Source organism: Podarcis gaigeae, assembly GCF_964106915.1.
Source record: "Podarcis gaigeae genome assembly, chromosome: 16".
In the NCBI taxonomy this organism is placed as follows: Eukaryota; Metazoa; Chordata; class Lepidosauria; order Squamata; family Lacertidae; genus Podarcis; species Podarcis gaigeae.
The window spans coordinates 14,440,411-14,465,881 of NC_139693.1; the positions used below are offsets into that span (position 1 = coordinate 14,440,411).

The 25,471-nt window shown below is 49.6% G+C and overlaps 1 protein-coding gene across 3 annotated transcripts; it reads left to right on the plus strand.

Annotated features, from left to right (window-relative positions):
• The first annotated feature begins 1,436 nt into the window (after window positions 1-1,436).
• FOSL1 (FOS like 1, AP-1 transcription factor subunit) lies at window positions 1,437-21,642 on the plus strand. 3 transcript variants are annotated; one of them, XM_083716551.1, is made up of 4 exons: window positions 1,437-1,711; window positions 12,572-12,823; window positions 17,423-17,530; window positions 18,977-21,642. In XM_083716551.1, the coding sequence occupies exons 1-4, from the start codon at window positions 1,631-1,633 to the stop codon at window positions 19,463-19,465; spliced, it is 930 nt and encodes a 309-aa protein (XP_083572677.1). In that variant the 5' UTR covers window positions 1,437-1,630; the 3' UTR covers window positions 19,466-21,642. The 3 variants fall into 3 exon arrangements, with proteins under 3 accessions (XP_083572677.1, XP_083572676.1, XP_083572678.1); XM_083716550.1 differs by having other exon boundaries at window positions 1,439-1,711; window positions 12,569-12,823; XM_083716552.1 differs by lacking the exon at window positions 1,437-1,711 and adding an exon at window positions 2,654-2,829 and having other exon boundaries at window positions 12,569-12,823.
• The last annotated feature ends 3,829 nt before the right edge of the window (window positions 21,643-25,471 follow it).

Here is a 25,471-nt window from a genome sequence, read left to right on the forward strand (position 1 = left end):
GACAGTTGTATTTTGCTTCTCTCACATTTGTCATTGTGTAAAGCGCTTTACACACAGACTTTGTACACTTTCCTGGGAGGAGTAGGTGCCTTTGAAATACAAGGGGCTTATGCCTTAGTAGAGATAAGCATGGCTTTAGACAGAACAATACCAAAGCATTTCTTCAGAAGAGGTTGCTTGAAGCTCTGGTTTTCTGCCAGTTCCCACTCTGTCAAGAAAAGAACCCAGGCATCCTAGTGCACCTCCCCTTCCGCTTTCAGTGATGGAGACACCAGCTGTCCCAGGTCTAAATAATCCAACACACTGACCACTAGGCCACACTGCATCTGCATCATAAAACTTCTCCCACCCTCACCAACAAGTCAGGGACTCCAGCTTCTGTCCCACCAATGGACTCCACAGCTCTTTGTGAGATGGGGAAAGGACCCAGGAGTCCACATATCCCTGTGCTACTGTTTAACATAGGAACAGGGAATTTATGGCAGAGATTATTGGATTTCAACTTCCATCACCGCAGCCAGCACGGCCAGTGATCTGGGATGATGGGATTTGTAGTTCAGCAACCTTCGGAGGTCACAGGTTCCCCCAACCCTGATTTGAAAGATCCCACTTTTTGAACCCTGATGGGGTGTGTGTGTGTGTGTGTGTCTTCTTCCACTAGCTGAATGGAACAAGATACTTTCTCTATCTAGGTTTACGGCCTGGCTCTATTCCCAGTGGGGAAATGATGGGGATTTCCCTGCTAATTGCCCACGGGGGTATGAGTCACCCCCGTGAAGAATATGAAACGCCATCTGGATTTGACCGGTACGGTGAGCACGTGCCCGATGGAAAAAAAGATGGGGTGGTGGTGAATAGGGAGCAAATAAATTTTATTTTCACCCACTCCTGAAGTCTATCGCCCCCCACTTCTCTCCCCACCCCTCTGTGCGCAAGGTGTCCAGCTCCGAAACCCTCTTTTCCCAAGAACAAAATTCAGCCCTAGACCAGATATTTCTTTTTATTAAGAAAAATAACAATCCTAAAAGTGCTTCCGAGCATGTGCAGAGTGCCCCATTCCCCATTGTAAGTGAACTATTCAGATTAAGAAGAGCTGGACTATGAGGCCGAAAGGAGGGATTTTCCAGCGAGGTTTGAATCTCTGAACCTCATCTCGGTCTCCCAAATTGTGTCCTTCCTAATCCAAAAGCGCTCTCGGTCGAAACAGGGTTTCTACCACACACGTGAAAGCTTGGGCAAAGGGAATCCTTTTCGAGGAACGCCAAACAGGAAGAAATCAGGCCATTTAAGGGCATCTACGTCACCGCTCTCTGACTCACTCCTTGGAATGAACCAAGTGCGGCTTTAGCTAGGGGAGGCTGCAGTCCACTGAACCTTTAGATTCTATTTTAAGAGGTCTTTCTTGCCCGCAGGGGGTGTCATCTCTACAGTTCATCGGGTTCCCTGTCGAAATGAGGTCTCAGGGGAGGGGTTTCCTACCCGAATACGCCGAGTGGCAGCTTAGCGATGTCTCATCCCACCCTCCTTAGAGAATAGCGTGGGCTGGGAGCTCCCATTCATAAAAATCAGGCAAATGGAAAGCGCTCTTTTCAGCGTGTGAGACAGTTCGCTGGGCTGAGGCTGGGTAGAGATGTACAAAGGTTACGGAGCGGGAAGGGCACCTGCTCCCGGGAGTCATCGGCCCTCCACTCTGCGCCCAGGGACGCAGCAGGTAAGGCTTTTCTCCCTACTCTCTTCTAACTCTGGACACTCTTTAGTGTGCCATTGCCGGGCAAATGATCCCTCCCCACGCGTCTTCCAGGGCAGAGGTTTGAAACTGATGATTGCCCCAAAGACAGAAGCCTCAGGAGCCAGGGGTGCCAACTTGAATAAAATATTTTTTTTGGGGGGCAGGTATAATGGATCACAAGACGTGGGTCACGCACACTATTTGAATGGCAATGCCAATCAGCGGTGGGGGGGGGGGGCGCTGACCCCCTCCAATATTTTATTAGGGGACGAAGGGACCGCGGCTCCTATGTCAGGAGTCCCATGGGGAGGAGAGGGGTTTATAGTTCCAGGGTATGATATAGTTCCCGCGCCCCCGGTTTGAAATTTCTGAATAAGCGCTCAGGTTTCCCTGTTCCTGGGGAGCCCCAGTCTGCCTCTGATCTCAAGCGCCTTTCCCCCTAAATCGGGGGTGGAGAGGGGTTGCTTCTGTCAAATGGGTGGTGTAAGAGAGAGAAGTATTTGTTGTGTTGTATTGCCTGTCAAAACGCTTAAAATGAAGCGAAGGCGTTGTGGGAATTTTGTGGCCCTTTTTTTAATAGGTGCCTCTATGCCGGGTTTATTTCCATTCGATAATTTATTGTGTGTGTTTTTTCTAGGTTATTTAATATAGTTATCTACTAAAATTATAAACACGTTTTATTAGATTGCAATATGATTTCCAGCTATAGAAAAAATAATACTCTCAATGAGCTCAGAGGCACGGGCAAGTTAGGTCAAACTAAACAAGGAGCGGGAGCAAATCCGGGTTTAAGAAGCCGCTTTGCTCGCTTTGGCTATTGGAGCAGTGCCGGTTTTGGCCGCTAGGGGGTAGCTCACGGCCGGCTTCCATAGTGAGTAAAAGCGCCTTGCATCTGATTTTTCTCTCAAATGAAGGTTTGGCTATTCAGTGTCAGCTCTGAAAAGAGATTACAGAGAGGTGGGTTCTTCGAATGGCTTTGACAACTGGTGGTTTTGCAAGAGGGAAGCTGCAGGGAAAGAGATAGCAGGAGTTTAGTTTTGAACCCCATCCACAGCGAGCGTATGTGTACAGCACCTGGCACACAGCAGAGGTTTAAAAATGTAAGTTTTGGGTGCGTTTTCATCATTTCTTATGATTAAGCAGAATAGAAATCCTATTAGATAAAAATAAATATTTTATTTGGGGGAGGGGGGGCAAGGAGAACCAGAATAACAACATCTGGTTTTTATCCATAATTTTAGAGTTTCTTTAAGATTAAGTGATATATAAATCTTGTTCGATACAAAAAATAAAATAGAACCCAAGATTCCTGCATACAGTGGAATGGGGAGATAACTCTACAGGGGACACAAAGGAGGATCTGGGAATCATTATGGGATGTTCGCTTGTTGCAGTCAACAAGCATACAATCTGTGTGCACAAATAGCTGTACTGTACACTCATTTGGTTACTCACATTGAGAGTACGGTCTGTGTAGCTTGTGCACAGAGTAGCTGAGCTGTTAGCAATCAACAAAGTGTACCCTTTCTCACACAAAACACTATATAGAGATTGCTTGAGCCTAGGTCAGTGTAATGTGTGAACAAGACTAATGTCTCATCTGTCCTTTATTCTGGTTGCAAATGGGGATTTGGGGTTAAGGGAAAGAGCTGAGCCTATAAGAAGAGACAGACGGGGTGGATTTTAGTGGATTGCTGTATGTGTGTGGTGTTTGGTGACTAAATCCACAGAGATGTGGCTAGATTGAATAAAACAGAGTCATCATTATGTGTTGGCATTGATAATTCTGGGGGCCTTTCACGCAGAAAACAAGATAAATTGATGACTCAAACTACGGTAGCTACTGTTGGCGAGAAAGTAAATATGCCAGCATCTAAACCCCATGGGGCTCTCCAGCAGGCAGAGGAAGGTCTGGTGGAAGGCAAAGTGTGAGGGATTGGTGGAAGAGAGCCTTGGATCTCAAGGATGGGCAACCTGCAGCCCTCGAGAGGTTGTTCAGGTGATATCTTCCCTGACCATTGGGCATGAAGGCTGGGGCTGATGGGACCCAGGGTCCAGCAACATCTTGAGGGCCACAGATTCCCTCCATCCCTTACATAGACTTTTCCTTAATGAATTTGCGTTACCCCCCCCCCCCAATCTGTTGGTGGCTTCCATCCTGCCTTGTGGCAAGGAGTTCCTTAAGCCGATCGTGCTTTCAGAAATTGCCCAGGAATAACCTGAGTTCCTGCAACTCATCATGAGTAAGCAGGAAGGGAGATCATGGCTTCAACCAGGAACATAAAACTGCCACCTGGGGATTGGGAGAGAATTTTCTGCCTTGTACAGGGACCCCAGGAAAAAGAATGTTGGTATATTATCATTTTTAAAATACAGTTTGGATCAGAAATGCTCTACTGGAGAAAAAATAAATAGATATTTTAGTATTGAGAAATAAGGGGGAAGAGTCATAGCTTGGGGGTCCCCGGTTCAATCCCTGGCGGGACCTGCAGGAAAAGCTGGGAACGAAACTTCCCACCTAATACAGTCAAAGTCACTGTTCCCCTTTCATAGGACTGTAGAGCGGGAAGGGACCCCAAGGGTCATCTAGTCCAACCCCCGGCCATGCAGGAATCTTTTGCCCGAACTGGGACTCGAAACCACGACCCTGAGTCTCATGCTCTACCGACTGAGTCATCCCTTCACAACAAGAATCTTATTTGGGGAAGGCCCACAGCTCAGTGGGAGAGCTTCTGCCTTCAAGCAGAAGATCCCACGTTCAATCTCTGGCATCTCCAGGTGGGGCTGAGAATGCCCCTCCCCGGAAACCCCTGAAGAGCTGCTGCCAGTCCGTGCAGACAATACTGAGCTAGATGGACCATTGGATCTGACCGGCTATAAGGCAGCTTCCTCTGTTCCTACATCCATATTCTAGCAGAGAGGGGGGAAATTCAGGTTCGTGTATTTAAATGGGGGGCAGACGGTCCTTGCTCGGTGGCGACTTCTCTCTGCCCCCCCCCCGCAAAAAAATCCACACCTGGGTCGTTTCCCTGGGACAGGACGGGAGGGGCCGCGCTCTCCTTTTTTTCTGCTGTGTCATCTTGTGCTGTGTCATAACAAGGTGAGTCATCAGAACAGTCGTCAGTGCGAGTCACCCGCTCGACAGACAGCGAGGGTGGGGCGCCCTTTCCCTCTCCCGTTCCTTCCTCGGATCCCGTTTCAAAGGCAGCTGGGAGTTTTGTTCTTCCCTAATCCGCCTTCCTCTCCTCTTGCGAAATGCCCCTGGGAACCGGCTCAACGTAATAAAAAATAAAATTTAAAAAATCTGCCAGCTCCCGTCCTACCTTGCAAGTCTGGCGGATGATGCACATGGAAGAACTGTTGGACTCCATCTCTTAGCATCCCTAGCCAGTCTGGACAATGGTCAGGGAGGATGGGACTTGGGGGGTCGAGGGCACCCAATTCCCCACCCCTGACCCCCTATGCCATGTGCTCTCTAAAAACCCAGCAGGGAGAGTTAAGTTAAGTAGTCCTGGTAGTATTTGTTACCGCACCTCCTTGTGGGGGGGTCCTTCTGTCTCCATGACGCTGTCTGCCAGGGTAATGTTCTCTCAGTGGCGTAGCGTGGGGGGGTGCAAGGGGGGCCGGCCGCACCGGGCGCAACATCTGGGGGTTAGGGTTAGGGGGCGCAAATCCACGGATTAGGGGGCGCAAATCCACGGGTTAGGGGGCGCAAATTACTTGCCTTGCCCCGGGTGCTGACAACCCACGCTACGCCACTGTGTTCTCTTAAAAACACCAACAAAAGGGGGTGTCCGAGAGGGGAATGTAAACTCTTTCCCCTTTGTGTCAGATGTGTGTTGTGGGGATGGTGCTTTCCAGACCAGAGTCACTGCTGTTTCATCTGTCTGGCAGCTGAACCCTTCTGAAAAGCGGGTCTATCCAGTCCAATATGTTGCCAGCCCTCCACATCTGGCACCCAGGCTGAGGTAGACTTCTTGTGGACATGGAGGTTTGCCTCAGAGATCGTGATTGACCCAGGGGGCAGCAAACGTTTTCAGCAGGGGGCCGGTCCACTGTCACTCAGACCTTGTGGGGGGCCAGACTATATTTTTTGGGGGGGAAAATGAACAGATTCCTATGCCCCACAAATAACCCAGAGAAGCATTTTAAATAAAAGCACACATTCTACTCATGTAAAAGCACGCTGATTCCCAGACAGTCCGTGGGCCGGATTGAGAAGGCGATTGAGTGGATTTGGCCCCCCCGGGCCTTAGTTTGCCTACCCATGTGATAGACCCTACCTTCTGTGAATCAGCAGAACAGCATCAGCATGTCTGGTGGCAGTGGGTTGTATCCAAAGTGAATCTGACACAGAGTTGATATTTATAAACATGAAAAACTTGGGTGCATTAATGCCAAGGGGGCCTACTCTGAGTAGGACTCAGTTGGATGCAGCCCACTGCACGTTCAGTATGATGAGAGAGGGAGCGGTGTCTCTCTGCAGCAGTGACTGGGGAACCTCTGGGTGTTGCAGGACTCCAGCTCCCATCATCCCTCACTGCTGGCCATGCTGGCTGAGGCTGATGGAAGTTGGAGTCCAACAGCATCCAGAGGCTGATAGCCACTCCCCTCCCCCATTCCTGGCCCTGCAGCATGCAGGTTTTTCCGCCTGGGCCTCTACCAGTGTAATGTGCCATGGTCAGAGTGTTGGGCTAGGACCTGGGAGACCAGGGTTCGAATCCCGACACGGCCACAGGGTTGCTTTTAAGGATAAGGTGTAGAGGAGGAGAATAATGTGCTCCACCTTGAACTCCTTACAAGAAAGGTGGGATATAGGGTAAATGTGTTTTTTATATGTTGAACTCATGCCCTGTCTTGTTCTAACCACTGCGCATCACTCCCCTTGAGGAGCAGGGTGCATTACCCAAGAGACCCAACTTATCCTGCAAGGGAGAGTGGCGGCCTTGCAGTGAAATCGCAGACAGTGTTGTTAGTGGTTAGCGTGTTAGACTAGGACATGGAAGATGCAGATGGCAGCAGTACCCACTCAGTCTTGAAGCTCACTGGTTGACTAAACAGAAAATGGAAAGAATAAAATCTGCTGTTCTCATCCTCTTACAATTAGAACTGTAGAGTTGGAAGGGACCCTGAGGATCATCTAGTCCAACCCCTGCAATGCAACTGTCCCATATGGGGATCGAACCTGCAACCTTGGCACCACACTCTAGTCAACTGAGCTGTTGGTATACCAAGGATCTTGGTATAATTGGTTCTTGGTGGAAGGGTGCAATTTTGCCAGTAATGTCGTCCCCCCCCCCCCCGTTAAGTGGTGTACAAATTTTACGAAATAAATAAAGCAAATTAAAAGTGTAATAAAACGAAGTTTTCCGATCGTGACTCTCCCCTCCAAAAAATTGGGAAGTAGGCTCTTTCAGGTTGCTCTAACCCTTCCCCCACCCCCGATTCTGGCCAAGAACCCAGGAGTCCTGCTTCCTAGCAGACTACCTGGGCCTGTGCAACAGCCTTGTCTCGAGACAGGTGGCTCTGGGTTTCCCCCACCCTCACCTGGGCTGGAGGTAGGATGTGTCAGAGAAACAGCAGGCAATGAGTCTGTGTAGGTTTTGAGGCCGCTCCCAGCGAGTCGGCTGAGATGACGCCAGCTGCCCCACGTAGAAGGCCAGGGCGGAGGTGTACCAACATGCCTCAGGGAAAGGCAGAGGCTACTGGGGAAGTAGGTCAAGGGGTGTGTGAAAAGGGCACTGGGTGCGTAATTCCGGGGGGTAAAGAGGCAGGTGTCTCCTCTCTGCCCTGGGGCTTAATGGCTCCACTGTGCGGTGGAGGAATAGACTGGGAACTGAGCTCTGCTGCAGTCCTTGCTTTGACTATGTGAGGTGACAAGTGTTCCTGAGCATGTGCAGAGGGCCAGCATGCAGCCTCACACAGCTGGGATATGAGGGGAAAGGCAGATTGTTATCCCAAGGCAGTTCGTCTCCAGAGGTGGGAAATAAAAAAAAGCAGCTTGTTCCTGCAAGATTGAGAGATGGTCACCGGCTTGGATGACTTGTCAAAGAGAGCTAGACAAATATCATGGGGAATAAAGGTTAATAATGGCAGCTAGCTGCTATGGCTGTGCTCTCTCTGCCTCTGAGTAACCCTTGTTGGGCACTGCAAGCCGGGAAAGTTGCATTGCGCTCTGGTTCCTGTTTGGTGACCTCTCCCAGGCATCTAGATGGGACGCGGGTGGCGCTGTGGGTTAAACCACAGAGCCTAGGGCTTGCCGATCAGAAGGTCGTTGGTTTGAATCCCCATGACCGGGTGAGCTCCCGTTGCTTGGTCCCTGCTCCTGCCAACCTAGCAGTTTGAAAGCACATCAAAGTGCAAGTAGATAAATAGGTACCACTCCAGCGGGAAGGTAAATGGCGTTTCCGTGTGCTGCTCTGGTTCACCAGAAGCGGCTCAGTCATGCTGGCCACATGACCCGGAAGCTGTACGCCGGCTCCCTCGGCCAATAAAGCGAGATGAGCGCCGCAACCCCAGAGTCTGTCACGACTGGACCAAATGATCAGGGGTCCCTTTACCTTTACCTTTTACCCAGGCATCTATTTGACCACTGAGAGGACAGGATGCTGGACTCGCTGGGCAGTTGGCCGGATCCAGCAGATCTCTTTTCATATTCTCTCTTCCTTAAGTATCTTGGGCAGGCAAGGGCTCTGTCTTCCAGGAAATTACCTTGCACGAGGTTCATGGAAACGAATCTCCCATTATTGTGCAACTCTTCCTGGTCCTAGAATCATACAATCGTCTATGGAAGGGAACCACGAGGGTCCAGTAGTCCAGCCCCTTGTCATGCAGGAATCTTCTGCCCACGACCCTGAGGTTAAGAGTCTTGTGCTCTACCCATTGAGCTATCCTATGCACATGGTTTGTGCAGGAGAAGGTTACCAGTGGATTGGGCCCTGTGGGTCAAGTCTGCCGCTCTCAATGCTGTCCCAAAATCTACAGCCTGTGTTTAAAAAAGTTCCATATGCTCAGAGACTTTGCTTCTGTTTATTGGGGGATGTAGGAAGCTCAGATCACTTTAGATGTCCGTTTTATGAAGAGGCACGCAGTGAGACCATTGATCCCCTGCTGGTGAGGCTCACTGACCTCCCAAAAAAGCAAAAATTTGACCTTTTCCTGTTAGGCAAAGATCATAAGACGACCCGGATGGTCGCCAGATTCTGTGTATAGATCCGTAGGTGCAGACCATCCCCCAATCCAAACTAGTTCATTAAGAAAATCCCCAAACTCGGTTCCATGGGTGACTCTGGGTCACCTCTCTGCGGTAGCTTATCTTAAAGTTTTAAGTGTCTATATGCTTATTGCATTTATAAATTTTAAATTTATTGTTGTACATTGTTTTAAATGTTTGTTTTCCTTCTGGGATTGTACCCCCAAGTGTGTTTTATAATCTGGTCTCCGACCGTAATATGTTATCTGTCTGTCTGTCTATCTATCTACAGCCTGTGGTGAGATGGGAGAAGGGCTTTCAGATTTAAGAGGCCATTTGATGCCTGGGAGGTTCAGGCAACCTTGAATTTATTTTCTATGAGGGTATCTGTATAGGGCTATTGGTGGCTCCCAGTGGCTCTGCTGTTGGAAGGTAGCAAGCAAATTGCTTGGGATTATAATGGGGGCTGATCTAGTTGCCAGGTTTATCTTATGTTCTTATGCTATTTGATTTTTTATTTAATGTTTTAAAATTGATTCTAGTGTTTTCATTGTTGTTGTTTGCACCACTGGGCACCTTTGGTGGGGTGGAAATTGAAGGAAGGAAGACATTCACATTTTCATTGCTATGATGAAGAGAGGCTTGTTCTCTTTTCAGAAGAAGCCCTTGTTATCGAAGAATAGAATTCTGTAGTTGGGTCTATGTCTATGTCAGCGGACTAGGGGGACAAGGCTAGTTCCCTAAATGTCCCCTTGGTGCTTCCTTCCCAAAGCCCAGGAAGCTTCTATCTGGTGTAGGGAGGGAGGTACAATACACACACATGGGACGTTGTTGTGGTGTTGTGACAAAGTGACGTCACCAGGGCTGGATTTAGGTTTGTTGAGCCCCTAAGCTACTGAAGGTAGTGGGGCCCTTTATAGGTCCAACAAATTGCCGCTGTTTTTTGTGTTTAATATATGCTGTATGGTAATTTATGGACCTAATAGGTATCTAAAGCCATTTGCACATATTGCCATGCAGCCAGTCCATGCAGAATGTAGACACCCTATTTTAGGGAGCAAGCTAGCAGGCGGGGCTCCTTACTTACTGTATTTTTCGCCCTATAGGACGCACTTTTCCCCCTCCAAAAAGAAAGGGGAAATGTGTGTGCGTCCTATGGGGCGAATGCAGGCTTTCGCTGAAGCCTGGAGAGCGAGAGGGGTTGGTGCGCACCGACCCCTCTTGCTCTCCAGGCTTCAGGAAACTCTGCGCAAGCCGCGGGAGGGCTCCCCCGGCTTGCGCAGCGCTGCCTCTTATCCCGAAGCTACCCGAAGCGACTGCTCAGCGTGCCGGGGCTTCGGGTAGCTCTGCGCAAGCCGCGGGAGCCCTCCCCTGGCTTGCGCAGAGCCGCCTTTTATCCCAAAGCCCTGGCGCACTCAGCAGTCACGCCGGGGCTTTGGGTAGCTCTGCGCAAGCCGCGGGAGGGCTCCCCCGGCTTGTGCAGAGCCGCTTCTTATCCCGAAGCCCCGGCGCGCTGGGCAGTCACGTCAGGACTTCGGGTAGCTCTGCGCAAGCCACGGGAGGGCTCCCACGGCTTGCGCAGAGCAGCCTGTTCTGGGGGCTGGGGGAAAAATAATTTTTCTCCCTTTATTTCCCCCCCAAAAAAACTAGGTGCACCTTATGGGCCGGTGCATCCTATGGGGCGCAAAATATGGTACATCATAGGAGCCTACACAACACAAAACACTGTTGCTGTATGTAGTTTTAATTTTATTTGTTTTTTATCTTATATTTTGGAAATGTACATCCAGGGTTTTTTTCATTATTATTTTTGGGGGGGGGGGGCAAGAGAGTGGGACCCTAAGCTATAGCTTGTTGAGCTTATACGTAAATCCGGCACTGGATGTCACTGTTGTGACGTCACCCCTCCGATTGCCCTCACAAGCTGGTTCCCTCTGGCGCTAACTGTTCCCCTACGAAAAATTTCACCACACGCCACTGTTTATCCATGCTACCCTGAACATGCCCAATCTCGTCTGATGTCGGAAGCTAATCAGGGGCAGGTCTGGTTACTACCTGGATGAGAGAATTGTAGAGGATCATCTATGCAGAAATCTTTTGCCCAATGTGGGACTCAAACCCATGACCCATAGATTAAGAGTCTTGAGTTCTACTGACTGAGCTATGGGCCCAGTTGCACCTGCATGCCTCTGTGCTTGGTTTTGAAACTCAGCCAGTTCCAAAAGCTGTGGAGGTGAAGTCAATGCAAAAGGGGGAAAGAGCAGCCTGCCTTTTAAAAATGGGAGAAATATGTTTTTTCTAAATTATTTTGTGTAGTAAAATGGGGAAGAGGTGGCAAAATACTTCTCTCCTCTACCAGCAGCTTCACTTGCATTGGTCAGAACACTGGAAGGGAGGAGTAAATTAGTACCGTATTTTTCGCCCTATAGGACGCACTTTTCCCCCTCCAAAAATGAATGGGAAATGTGTGTGCGTCCTATGGGGCGAATGCAGGCTTTCGCTGAAGCCTGGAGAGCGACCTCTCTCACTCTCCAGGCTTCAGGAAGCTATCTGCAAGCCTTGCAAGCCCGGCGGGTGTTCCCGCGGGCTTGCAAGGCTTGTGGGCAGCAGCCTGCAGCACGGGGCGCCCTCTGGAGGACGCCCCGTGCTTCGGGCAGGTGTCCGCAAGCCTTGCACGCCCGGTGGGAGGTTCCGCGGACTTGCAAGGCTTGCGGGCAGCAGCTTGTTCTGTGGGCTGGGATCGGGGGAAGCTCGGGATTCCCCCGCCCCAGCCCCGTGGCTGGGGGGGGGGGGAATTTTTTTTAAAAAATTCATTTCCCCTCCAAAAAAGGAGGTGCATCCTATGGGCCAGTGCGCCTTATAGGGCGAAAAATACGGTAATCTGGATGAGAATTTGAGTAGAGCAACCTTCACCAATGCAGTGGTTTGGACTACAACTCCCATCAGGCATGCAACATGACTGCCAGCCGTGGCTGATGGGAGATGTAGTCCAAAACATCTGGAGGGAACCTTATTGGTGAAGTCTAGGGTAACATGTCCAGCAACCTTCCCCTGACCTGGTGCCCTCCATATGTTTTGGACTACAACTCCCAGCAGCCCCTTCCAGCAGCCATGCAGCATGGCAGCTGTGTCTCTATGTACAGTATATAGCAACATTTTAATTTTGCTAAGCTCGTGATTTGCTGCGCCCCCCTGCTCCAGCAGGGTTAAAAGGGGGGCAAGGGGGGACTTCCTTTTGAGGCAGGCATGCAAATCTCAGAACATACAAAGCGCTTGAAAGAGTGCCTTTAGGCATGCCTAGAGTGCAGTCTCTAAAATGGCCAATCTGTTGCAGTCCAACTCATCTGGAAGGCACCAAGGACTCAGCTGTAAAGCTGCAAATATAATGTTTTAAGTGCATTATACAAATGTGACACTAGATGGCGATGGTGAGCTAATGGCAAATTCAATTTTTCTTAAAAAGCATTTTCACAGCGGTTTTTTATACATGTCTAGATTCCACCCAGGCTGCGAAAGGAGGCTGTACGGAGTGCCTTTTCCTCCTAGGAAAGTTTGTGCGCTCGTTGGGGGCTTCTGAGCTCCGGCAGATCTCTCCGCAGAGACGCCCAAGCTCTGTTTGTGACCCTCTTTGTCTTCTTCCTCTCCAGCAGAAGTACCCGTCTGATCCCGGGGCTGGCAGCAGCAGCAGCAGTGCCGCCGGCGGCTTTGTCCCCAACCTCAACACCATCACCACCAGCCACGACCTACAGTGGATGGTCCAGCCCACCATCATGGGCGCTTCTCCAGGAATCCCCCCTTACCCGCGACCCTACCGTTGCCCGCACTATCCTCCAGGCATTCGGCCAGGTGTGATCCGCACTGCTGGGCCAATCCTGACACCGCGGAGGCGTCATTCGGAGCATGTGAGTATTGGGGGTGGGGGGGCAGGGAGGGAATGTGGAAGGCCCAGTGGGTAGATGACAGCAGAAGGTTCCTGAAAAATATGTGAAGCTTAGTGCATTTGTGCTGCGACATTTCAGTGTGGCAAAGATCTGCTGTTGCCTCCTAGATAGGTAAAGGTAAAGGTACCCCTGCCCGTTCGGGCCAGTCTAGGGTTGTGCGCTCATCTCACTCTAGAGGCCGGGAGCCAGCGCTGTCCGCAGACACTTCCGGGTCACGTGGCCAGCGTGACAAGCTGCATCTGGCGAGCCAGCGCAGCACACGGAACGGCGTTTACCTTCCCGCTAGTAAGCGGTACCTATTTATCTACTTGTACCCGGAGGTGCTTTCGAACTGCTAGGTTGGCAGGTGCTGGGACCGAACGACGGGAGCGCACCGTGTCGCGGGGATTCGAACTGCCGACCATGCGATCGGCAAGTCCTAGGCGCTGAGGTTTTACCCTAGATAAATGCCTCCTAGATAGAGGAGGTTAAAAAGGACAGAAGAGACTCTGAGGGCAGGCTTGGAACATGCAAAGAATGCACAAGAGGCAGGATTAAGAGGCCCAAAGCACTTAAAAGATTTTGGTGCCCCCATATATGTCAAAATACAGTGGTACCTCAGGTTACAGATGCTTCATATTACAGACTCCGCTAACCCAGAAATATTACCTCAGGTTAAGAACTTTGCTTCAGAATGAGAACAGAAATCGCACAGCGGCAACAGCGGGAGGCCCCATTAGCTGAAGTGGTGCTTCAGGTTAAGAACGGACCTCCGGAACTAATTAAGTTCTTAACCCGAGGTAGCACTGTATAAGCAAATAATAAACCGTAAAATGAAATTCTATTAAAAAAAAAAAAAAACCCTACAATGAGATGGATAAGAATCTTTGGTTTTGTATACAGTGGTACTTTGAGTTACAAACGCCTCAGGTTACAAATGCTTCAGGTTACAAACTCTGCTAACCTGGAAGAGTTACCATGAGTTGAGAACTTTGCCCCAGGATGAGAACGGAAATCGTGTGCCAGCAGCAAGAAGCCCCATTAGCGAAAGCACGCCTCTAGTTAAGAACAGTACCACTGTACTTCTACTTTATATTTGAAAAAAAACGTTATCCTGCTTTTTCTTATGGCCTTGACTTTGATCAGGTCCTCAGCAGGGCCGTCTTTACCTGGGGGTGCAAGAGGTGCGGGGCACCCGGGTGCCGAATTCTGGGGGGCACCAGGTGCCTGCCGCTGAAGCCGCCTAAGCTCTTAACTATCTACCTGTTATTAAATAATAAATAATTTTGATCAAGCTAGAAAAAACAAAATACACATATACCTAGGTATTACCGAAATGTATACCTACTGTTTCACTAAAGGACCTTTGAGTTTGTGCGCTCATCTACCAAAGACGCACTGCACCAGCAGCGGCGCTTGTCCTTCACAACGATGCCGTGCATGCGAAATTAACTCTTACATCAAAATATTATGTTACGTATTGTATTGAGCTGCTATGCGGCAGCAGAGTCAGCGGCACCTTTGACACGACAATGTTTCTCCTAAGTCGGTGCCTAAACAATACTTATAAGTTTGTGTGTGGCGGCGCTAATTTGGGGGCTAAACTAAATTTGGGGGCGCTGGGTGGATCTTTGCAGCCCAGCGGCACATAGGCTAAAGACAGCCCTGGTCCTCAGAATGAATATTACGTAGTACATCTGCTCCTATGCTTGGTAGAGAGATAAGGCATCCAGCCTGCCTTGTTGCATAGTTCTTCCGCTGGGATTTTTTAATAAACTTCAACTGAGAAAAGAAACACTCAGCTGAGTAATTTATTACCATCAATGTTAAAAATCCGGCAACGAAAATTTCCCTGCTTCCCTTGATGTCCTAAGCCAGCCTTTCTCAACCTGTGGGTCCCCAGATGTTGTTGAACTACAAATCCCATCACCCCTAGCTAGCAAGGCCAGAGCTCAGGGATGATGGGAGTTGTAGTCCAACAACACCTGGGGACCCACAGGTTGAGAACCACATGGGTGGGCAAACTAAGGCCCGGGGGCCAGATCCGGCCCAGTCGCCTTCTAAATCCAGCCGGCGAACGGTCCGGGAATCAGTGTGTTTTTACATTAGTAGAATGTGTCCTTTCATTTAAAATGCATCTCTGGGTTATTTGTGGGGCATAGGAATTCATCCATCCCCCCCCCGCAAAAAATTATAGTCCAGCCCCCTGATGAAAAAGTTTGCTGACCCCTGATCTAAAGCATGCTCTTTGGGAAACATTTTACTCCATTCTGGAACAAGAATGTGCTTCTCAAGCACTTGTTGCCCCTTCATGGCCACAGAAACCATTTTCTTAGGTCTACTCCTATTAGGTTGGGCCCAGGGATGCTGCAGGGCTGTGTTACCCACACGAGGGTTGCCATATGTCCGGAATTTCCCGGACATAGCCGGGATCCGGCCATCAGAAACAGTGTCCTGGCGGAAATCGCTGAAATGTCTAGGAAAATTCAGACGTATGGCAACTAATGCCGGAAGTCTAGATTTTCCCTGATTTCCTTAAAAATAGCTCCAAAACTTATTTTTTTAGATTTTGCAAAAATAAAATAAAATAAAAAAGGTCAGCTTTGGGCAAAACTAAAACTTTGCTTAGAGTGTGCTGCTGATAATATGGGTGCATTATTCCATTGCAGGGGGTTGGACTAGATGATCCGTGGGATCCCTTCCAACTCTAGGATTCGCCTTTATACATATATAAAGGTGAGGTTGGAACAGCCTGGTTGCAAGGTGTGGCGTCCTATGGGTGGACTAACTAAGGGGAGGGGAGCACAGAACATGATACAAGCCGACATCCTTTGAAACACCCAACTGCATGGGCAGACAGCTGGGATAGAAATTCCCATGTTAAGCAATATGATAACACAAAGGGATGTACTGTTGCAAAGCACGATGCACAAAGCACTCTGGGAAGAAAACCAGCCCTGCACATTTCAAAGTCTTCATGTGGACATAGCTTTGTATATCCTCAGCATGTTGATAAACTCAGCAGGCCTGCACTCTGGGCATGGCCAAAGGCTCTCTTGTCAGGGTTGGATTAACCATTATGCAAAATAAGCATGTGCTTAGGCCAGGGGTCAGCAAACATTTTCAACAGGGGACCGGTCCACTATCCCCTTGTGGGGGGCTGGACTATATTTTTTTGGGGGGGAATGATCAGCCCATAGTGTGGGGTGGGGATTATGTCATGTGCACAGTACCCTTGAAATGCACCTGCGTCCAGCACTGAATGAACATTATCACGCAGTCTGTAGATGCCTCAAGAGGGCCTCTGGGCATGCACAGAGTGCAGGCTTGCTAAACCTTGGCACATGCAAGGAAAGTGCAAGAGGGCGTTTCCAGCAGAGTCCAGTTAATTTACACTAGTGTAAATTAAACATGGCTTGCTTTTTGATCTGCCTGGTGGGATCTTTCATAGCCGTGCAACAGGCATAGGTTTGAGAGCTATCTCTTTTTGATGGCCTGGAGAGGCGGCAGCAGGAGGGGGGCCTGGTTAGCTTTTCTGCCCATCACGTAGCTGCGGAAGGGCACAGAAGCAGTACTGGAAGAAAAGGACACATATTTTCACTAGAGATTGGCTAGAGATTAAGGCCAAGATGCTGTTGGTGGACCATCTCAGCTGCGTTTCCGTAGGCACTTGCGCCCTCTGCCGTCCATGAAGCGCATAGACGGTACTCCAGTTTGGAGAGAGAGTCATAAAGGTAAAGGTAAAGGTACCCCTGCCTGTACGGGCCAGTCGTGTCCGACTCTGGGGTTGCGCGCCCATCTTGCTTAAGAGGCCGGCGCTGTCCAAAGACACTTCTGGGTCACATGGCCAGCGTGACAAGCTGCATCTGGCGAGCCAGCGCAGCACACGGAAACCCCGTTTATCTTCCCGCTAGTAAGCGGTCCCTATTTATCTACTTGCACCTGGGGGTGCTTTCGAACTGCTAGGTTGGCAGGCACTGGGACCGAGCAGCGGGAGCGCACCCCACCACGGGGATTCGAACTGCCGACCTGACGATCGGCAAGTCCTCCAGTCATAGACTCGTGGAATTATAGAGTTGGAAGGGATCCTGAGGATCATCTACTCCAGGGTCTCTCAAACTTGGGTCGCCAGCTGTTTTTGAACTACAATTTGCATCATCTCTGACCACTGATTCCACTAGCTAGGGATGATGGGAGTTGTAGTCCAAAAACAGCTGGAGACCCAAGTTTGAGAGACCCTGACCTAGTCCAACCCAATATGCAGCTGTCCCATCCGGGGATCAACCTTGCAACCTTGGCATTATCAGCACCAACTGAGCTATGATGAGTCAACTTCCTGTTTAAATCAACTCAGTTCAGGACCATGTGGACTAGCAACTTTATTTCAAGGGGGAAAGGCCATAGCTCAGCGGTAGAGCACCTGCTTTCCATGGAAAAGGATCTGGGTTCAATCCCTACCATCTCCCAGGTAGGGCTTGGACAGACTCCTGTCTGAAACTCTGGAGACAAAACTGAGCTAGGTGGATGGATGGGGTTTGTGATTTGGTGTGAAGCAGCCTCTGATGTGCCCGTCTTCTGCAGCTGACACCCGAGGAGGAGGAGCGGCGGCGGTTGCGGAGGGAGAGGAACAAGCTGGCAGCAGCCAAGTGCCGGAATCGGCGGAAGGAATTAACAGACACCTTGCAAGCCGTAAGTGACTCTCCCATGCTGTCCCTGGTGCTTCTGGAAGGTGGACTCTTTTATTTAGTTACCGTATTTTTCACTCTATAAGACGCACCAGACCACAAGACGCACCTAGTTTTTGGAGGAGGAAAACAAGAAAAAATTATTCTGAATCTCAGAAGCCAAAACAGCAAGAGGGATCGCTGCGCAGTGAAAGCAGCAATCCCTCTTGCTGTTCTGGCTTCTGGGATAGCTGCGCAGCCTGCATTCGCTCCATAGGACGCACACACATTTCCCCTTACTTTTTAGGAGGGAAAAAGTGAGTGTTATAGAGCAAAAATTACGGTATTTAGAGTGTTTGCACCCCAATCTTCAGCCCCCCCAAAAAAGGCTCCCAGAGCAGACTGCACAGAATCAGAACCAAGACAATCACTACCAACAGGCATACAATCTTTTTTTTTTTTTTTACATAATCCTATTTACTGATTTTTCACAAAGGAAACAAGAATCTTTACAAATTTTAACATAAGCCGTAAGTTACTTTATCCATTGACTTCCCATCCTTCACTTCCATGGTTTCCATAAGGTAAAGGTAAAGGGACTCCTGACCATTAGGTCCAGTCGTGGCCGACTCTGGGGTTGCGGCGCTCATCTTGCTTTATTGGCCGAGGGAGCCGGTGTACAGCTTCTGGGTCATGTGGCCAGCATGACTAAGCCACTTCTGGCAAACCAGAGCAGCACACGGAAACGCCATTTACCTTCCCGCCGGAGCGGTACCTATTTATCTACTTGCACTTTGACGTTCTTTTGAACTGCTAGGTTGGCAGGAGCAGGAACCAAGCAATGGGAGCTCACCCTGTTATGGGGATTTGAACCACTGACCATCGGCAAGTCCTAGGCTCTGTGGTTTAACCCACAGCGCCACATATTTACCCTTAAATGCTGCTTATTTCCCCTATACCATTCAATGCATTCCATTGGACCTATTTGTCTTAATAATAAGATTGCTCCTGTTTCCAGTCCTGCTCGCGTTTTCAGCTACCTATAGTAGTTCTTTAAATACTCAGTGGGAAGTTTCCAGTCCCCGAGAAATACAATCAACAAAAACAGAGAGAGAGCCCTCTTAGTGAAATGGTAGAAGCAATATGTGGCCCCCTGGGCCTTCATACCTGGCCCTTGATCCTCTCCACAGGCCCCAACCCTCCCCGGTCTTGCTTGGCACTCTCCTTGCCTGAAGTATCATCCTTGAACTCTGACCACGCCTCTTGGTTCACCAGCTGTGGTGGCTGTTTTGCTTCTGGCCCCACCCACCACTGGCTTGTGGCCCCTGGAGACTGCCTAGAAAGGAATGTGAAGAGGGTCTTCTACACTCTGCCCTAGGGCGTGTTATTGTACTCAACAGTTCCCTTTTGCCTGTTTCTCTCCTGCCCTCTTTGAAAAAGTTAAGAAATCCGCATTTTCCCCCCTCCCCAGGAGACGGACCAGCTGGAGGCTGAGCAATCTGGGCTGAAGAAGGAGATTGCGGAACTGCAGAAGCAGAAGGAGCGGCTGGAGCTGGTCCTGGAGGCTCATCGACCGGCCTGCAAAGTCCCTGAGGAGTCCTCGGGAGAAGAGGAAGAGGGCCAAAGCCGGCCGGAGACCCTCGCCCAGCTTCCGGTCAAGCGGGAGTCCCCGCCGGGCCCCAGCGCCCTTCGCAGAGCAGCTCCAGTGCCTCCCAGCATCACTCTGCCCCCCAGCGGCCTGCTGGAGCCAGAGGCTCTGCACACCCCGACCCTGATGCCCACGCCGTCCCTCACCCCCTTCACCCCAAGCCTGGTCTTCACCTACCCCACACCGGGGGACCCTGATGGCCCCTCGGGCTCTGGCTTCCCGCACGAGGCCTGCTCCTCTGCCCACCGGCGCAGCAGCAGCGGCGACCACTCCTCCGATTCGCTCAACTCCCCCACCTTGCTGGCGCTCTGAGGACCAGGAGGGACCCCCTGGCTCCGTGGCGGGACAGTTCGGAGAGCGGCGTCTCCAGACCGTTGCGGTTTCTAGGCCCAGGGTTGGGGTTGTTTTTTTTTGCTGCCAACGGTTCTCCTGGTCATCTGTATACATACTTCATGTGGGGTCCTTGCCTCCTTTGCTGGCCTGAGACCTCACAGGCCTCTCGTTCTGCCATCTGCGCCCAAGTGCTTGGAGTCAAGTTGCCAGTCCTCAAGAAGGACCAGACCATCTTCCCTCCCACCCTACCATAACTCAAGTCATTCCTTGTTTCTCCTTGCTGGTGGCCAAGGCAGGACAGCCATCTCTTTGTGGGGTGGGCTCTAGTTTGGGATTTCCTGCTTCGGCCAACGGGGTGGAACTCAATGGCCTCAAATGTCCCCCTCCAATTGTTTTATGACTTTTCACAACACTTAAAAAACACACACACACAACCCTTACCCTTGATATCCTAGTGGTTTTAGAATAAACAGGCCTTTTACTGTGCACCTTTCCACTTCCTTTTCTCAAACTATTATAGAATCTGCTTTCTTCAAAGCCAGGCATAGAAACACTGATGTTAATCTTCCGTGAACCACCAAAGACTGATCTTTGTGTCCAAAATTATTTCCCATCTCCTGGATGAGGTGGGATCCCCTTATGTTGCCTAGGGGTGGAGCCGGTTGAAGACAGATATTTTTTATTATAAACTCACACGTCCCACTGCTTCGCCTTGTCTTAATGTCTCATTTAGTTAATTTGGGTGTTGTTTTGCTCTTCTAAGAGGGTGCATCCTTTGTCAATAAAGCCTGTGGCAAAATGAAGGCGGCAACTTCATTGGTTCGGAACAATTATCCTGCTAAAGATGAACAGGAGGAGTGTTTGTTGTGCTGCTGGGAGGGCAGGAGGAGAGGAATCCCCTGTGAATTGATCAGGCAACTGATCAAAGTCTCCTTTAGCACAAACCACAAGTCTGGGTTTGTGGAAGGGATTTTTCTGAGGGAAAATACGGGGAGCCTTATGGGCTCTGTGGATGTCAGAGAATCTGGATCTGTCTGTCCTGGGTACAGGAAAGTTTGCTCCATGGCTTTGTAGAATTGAAAAGCTTGGGCTTCCTAGAAGACAAACACCCAAGTTCCTAGTCCTCGTGAGCCGCTGGTTAAAAATAGAGAGCGGAGTCGAAATTCCTCAGATGTTTTAAAAATAGCGCTTGGGGGTTTCTTTTTCTTGCCTCCCTGGAAAAGGTCACTTTGAAAATTTCTCCCAAAATATTGTCTGCTATCCCCCACCCCCCGTTTTTCTCCCACAATACCCTGGGGCAACACTAGTTCTGGGGCATTATGGGGGATGTAAAATGGTAACCTGGGTGCATACAGTTGGCAGACAAGATAGAAGTTCTGGTACTGTCATGTGACAGGTGAACCTCAGATACCAAGAAACAGGATCTCCCCTCTACCTGGAGAAATTCAGTGAAATTTGTACCCCCAATTTATTTGCCTACACAGGATGGGGAAACATGGCAGGACCAATGTTTTGGCAAAGGCTAAAAAGTAGCATCAGTAGAGGAGTGTCTTCCCTCAGCTTCTGTTGCCTATGCTCTGATAACCTCCTGTGTTAGATTACTGCAATGCGGTATACATGGAGCTGCCCTTGAAGGTTGTTCGGGAACTGCAGCTAGTGCAGAATTCAGCAGCTGGATTGCTGACCCCGGGGGCAAGATGGTCTGAGCATGTATCACAAATCCTCAAGGACCACTACCCACATGAACCAACTCGCACGCTCCACATCGTGGAGGATGGCAACATGGGAACGGGCCTTTACGGTGGTGGCTCTCTGCATCTGGAATGCTCTCTGTTGGAGGAAGCACGCCTGGCGCCCTGGTTACCTGTCCTCAGGAGCCCAGTAAAACTATTTCTGTTTACTCAGGCAGGTGTTTGGTTCTTAACCAGAAGAGTAACTACTTATGTCTGCGGCCTCTTTTTGTGCTCATTGTTTTCAATGTGGTGGGATTTGTTCATATATATATATATGTGATTGTCTTGGATGAGGCTTATTGCTATTTTTTATATTTGGTTTTCATGGCTTCTTCCTATTTTTATTATGCAAGTCGCTTTGAGATGCTTCGGCGTAAAAAGTGACCAATAAAAATTAACACAAATATATATATATATAAAACATACGGCATGTGCTTTATTTGCGAGTGAGGAGTGGGGTGAGGATCTCCTTTCTTTGGGGGCTGAAGAGTGAACATCAGGATGAGACCAAAAGCCAGCATCCTGAACAACTAGGTGCCTCTAGGAGGCCACTAGAGGAAACTGAAAGCAGGAGCCCCAGTAGCTGATATTCAGATACACTGCCTCTGCAGCTGAAGGTTTCATACAGCCCTCAATAAACCGTTCTTCCTGCCACATTTGCCTTGAAAGTTGCTTCTCTCAGCCTCTATACCCCACCTAGAAAAGGGGAATCTGACTTTCCTTGCTTTTCAGAAGCTGACTTCTGCCAAGTCAGTTTCGGGACCTTTTTCTGAGCAAACCACCACCACCACTGAAGAATGGGCCTGGCCCTAAATCAGAGGTGATCAACTTCAGGTCTAGTGGCCAACTGTGACCCTCCAGGACTCACTCTCTCTCTCTCTCTGGCCATGGGGACTCTATGGCCCTACCACGAACCCCCCTACTACTATGAAAATCTCCTCTGCAAGAGACTTTTGTGCTTTGGCAAATCATCTCTTTGCCTGGCCAGCCAAGAAAGGTTCCTTTGGGCAGCTCCCACCTGCAGTTGCACAGAGAGTGCTTCATACCATGGTGGATTTCCTCCACATCAGCTTGTGGAAACAACTCGGGGCTTTTTCGGTGGGAAGCGATATAGGTAAAGGTAAAGGGACCCCTGACCATTAGGTCCAGTCGTGACCGACTCTGGGTTTGCGGCGCTCATCTCGCTTTATTGGCCGAGGGAGCTGGTGTACAGCTTCCAGGTCATGTGGCCAGCATGACTAAGCCGCTTCTGGCGAACCAGAGCAGCGCATGGAAACGCCGTTTACCTTCCCGCTGGAGCAGTACCTATTTATCTACTTGCACTTTGACGTGCTTTCAAACTGCTAGGTTGGCAGGAGCAGGGACTGAGCTCATGCCGTTGCGGGGATTTGAACCACCGACCTTCTGATCAGCAAGTCCTAGGCTCTGTGGTTTAACCCACAGCGCCACCCATGTCCCTTGGGAAGCGATATACACCTTTTAAATTAAAACCGAAACCTTCTGCGTGTTCCACGGCGTGGGGCCACAGCAGATTCCTTCTCTCCAGCAGGGTGGGAACATCTGAGGTTAGAACTCACACACTCACAAGCCAGCACTTTTTGAGCCTGGGGAGATCCAGCTGCAGAGCAACAAGAATGTCCGGTGATTGTTGAGGTTGACTCCTCGTTATCGGAGAGCCAGGATCCGGCCATCTGCTTCCTGGCTGGAGACCCTTTGTCTCCACTTTGGCTGGGCAGGAAGCAGAGGGGTGGTGGTGGGGGTGGACAAGGGCTCTTCCTTGCTTGCTCTCTCTTTCAGCCTTGCGGGTTGGTCCTTGACAACGGCAAAATGAAATTTGGGGTGGGGGGGACATGCTGACCAGCGCTTGTGCCACAGCCACGTCCGCAGGATGCCTTGTTCCCACAACGGCAAAAGTAGGAAACACAGAAGCAGTGGTACCATCAGAGTAGGGATCTGGGGGCAGATTCGGGGGGCCCTTTCAGCAGAATGGGCACGGGGGTCCCCAAGCACAACAGTGCAAGGGCGATCGTCACCAACACAGGACGGTTTTACAGTGGTACCTCGGGTTACAAACACTTCAGGTTACAGACTCCGCTAACCCAGAAGTACAGTGGTACCTCAGGTTAAGAACGTAATTCATTCTGGAGGTCTGTTCTTAACCTGAAACTATTCTTAACCTGAGTTACCACTTTAGCTAATGGGGCCTCCCGCTGACGCAGCTGTGTGATTTCTGTTCTCATCCTGAAACAAAGTTCTTAACCCGAGGTACTATTTCTGGGTTAGCGGAGTCTGTAACCTGAAGCGCTTGTAACCCGAGGTACCACTGTAATACCTTGGGTTAAGAACTTTACCTCAGGATGAGAACAGAAATCGGCGGCAGCAGGAGGCCCCATTAGCTAAAGTGGTGCCTCAGGTTAAGAACGGTTTCAGGTTAAGAACGGACCTCCGGAACGAATTAAGTTTGTAACCAGAGGTACCACTGTATAGGCCACTTTCTGTAACACATTGGTCTCAAGGCACTCTAAATACACATCCTAATATACAGAATAATAGAACAGCAGAGCAGAAGAGACCCTAAGGGTCATCTATTCCAACCCCCTGCAAGGAATATGCAGCTGCCTCATACAGGGATCAAACCTGCAACCTTGGCATCAGCACCACGCTCTAACCAATATAGTTGAAAGCCTTACCTGCAAAACGATGGCAACTCAGCAAAGAAAGACATGGGCACCAAATGCTTAGGGCAGGAATAGGCAACATGGATGCTACTGGAACCCCCAACTCCTTCCGGGGATGATGGGAGTTGGAGCCCAACAAATGTCTGAAGGATGTCAAATGGGCTTCTCCCGGCTCAGAGAAACAAAGTCCTCACCTTTGAGCCAAGACCCCAAAGTGCAAAAGCCACTGGTGGGCAGCTGCAAGGAATCTTTGGCCTTCCAGATGTTGCTGAACAACTCCCAGCCAGCGTGGCCAAGGGCCAGTGTTGGGGGAGGGTGAGGAGCTGCCATTTGGCAGTATCTGGAAGGCCACCGGTCCCCCACACCTGCTGTAGGGGAGAATGCTTGTTCAGGGAGGGAATCCGCCATGTCACTTGTTCCATGTCTCTGATACACAAAATATGAGTATGCACAGCTGACGAAGCCTTTCAGGGCGAAACAAGGTATTATTCCGGGAATCCTTGTCTTAAGTTCTTTCGTCTGATACCTACATACAACAACTATACTTTGCAAAGGCATATGTGGAGCATTACAAGGAAAAAGTTCATTTTCTGCAAATACTGCTTCTTAAAGTTGTCGCGTCCGACATTGTATTCATAAAGACATATGTGGAACACAAAAAGGCTTCTATTTGGACATTACGTATATAGGAACTGATCTACAGTACAGTGGTACCTCAGGTTAAGTACTTAATTCGTTCCAGAGGTCCGTTCTTAACCTGAAACTGTTCTTAACCTGAAGCACCACTTTAGCTAATGGGGCCTCCCGCTGCTGCTGCGCCACCGGAGCACGATTTCTGTTCTCATCCTGAAGCAAAGTTCTTAACCTGAAGCACTATTTCTGGGTTAGCGGAGTCTGTAACCTGAAGCGTATGCAACCTGAAGCGTATGTAACCTGAGGTACTACTGTATTTGTATTTCCTGTTCAAAATGTAGGTCTTTTATTGCTTCTACTTAGTTTGATAATGCGAAAAGAGGTATGTTTATATGATGTATAAAGAATTTATATAGTTAAACACAGCCAGTTATATTGTGGGTGCTATTGTTCAGGGAGGGGAGCAGCAAGACCACCAACCCCAAAGGTACTTAGTGTGTCACGTGTAGAGAGTCGCAGACGTCAGCTTAACACACCCTTTTCTCCAATGGTCTCTGTGTTTAAAGAGCTCAAGGTGGCCTGCACGGTTCTTTGCCTCCTCATTTTGACAAAAGCTGTTGAGGTTCTTTTTGCAAAATCTAAAAAACCCCACCATTTTATTTTTTTTAAAAAAGGAAATTCACCAAAATCTACACTTCTGACATGGGTTTCCATCCAGGGGCACTGTTTCCAGTGACTGAATCCCGGCTACGTACATATGGCAACCCTACCTCATTAAATCCCCCATAACAACCCTGCAAGTTAGGTGGAGAAAAGACAGGGACTGGCCCAAGATGAGTTTTGCAACCAAGTGGGGACTTGAACCCTGGTCTCCCCGGTTATCTAACCACTACACTGCTTTAGGGAACCTACTGCATACTGTGGCTGAATGGACGCTGTAA

Coding starts and splice junctions, on each gene's coding strand:
- FOSL1 (XM_083716550.1), top strand. CDS start 1,631: ATGTACAAAGGTTACGGAGCGGGAAGGGCACCTGCTCCCGGGAGTCAT. Junction 1,712..12,568: donor TGCGCCCAGGGACGCAGCAG/GTAAGGCTTTTC, acceptor CTTCCTCTCCAG/CAGAAGTACCCGTCTGATCC. Junction 12,824..17,422: donor GGAGGCGTCATTCGGAGCAT/GTGAGTATTGGG, acceptor CGTCTTCTGCAG/CTGACACCCGAGGAGGAGGA.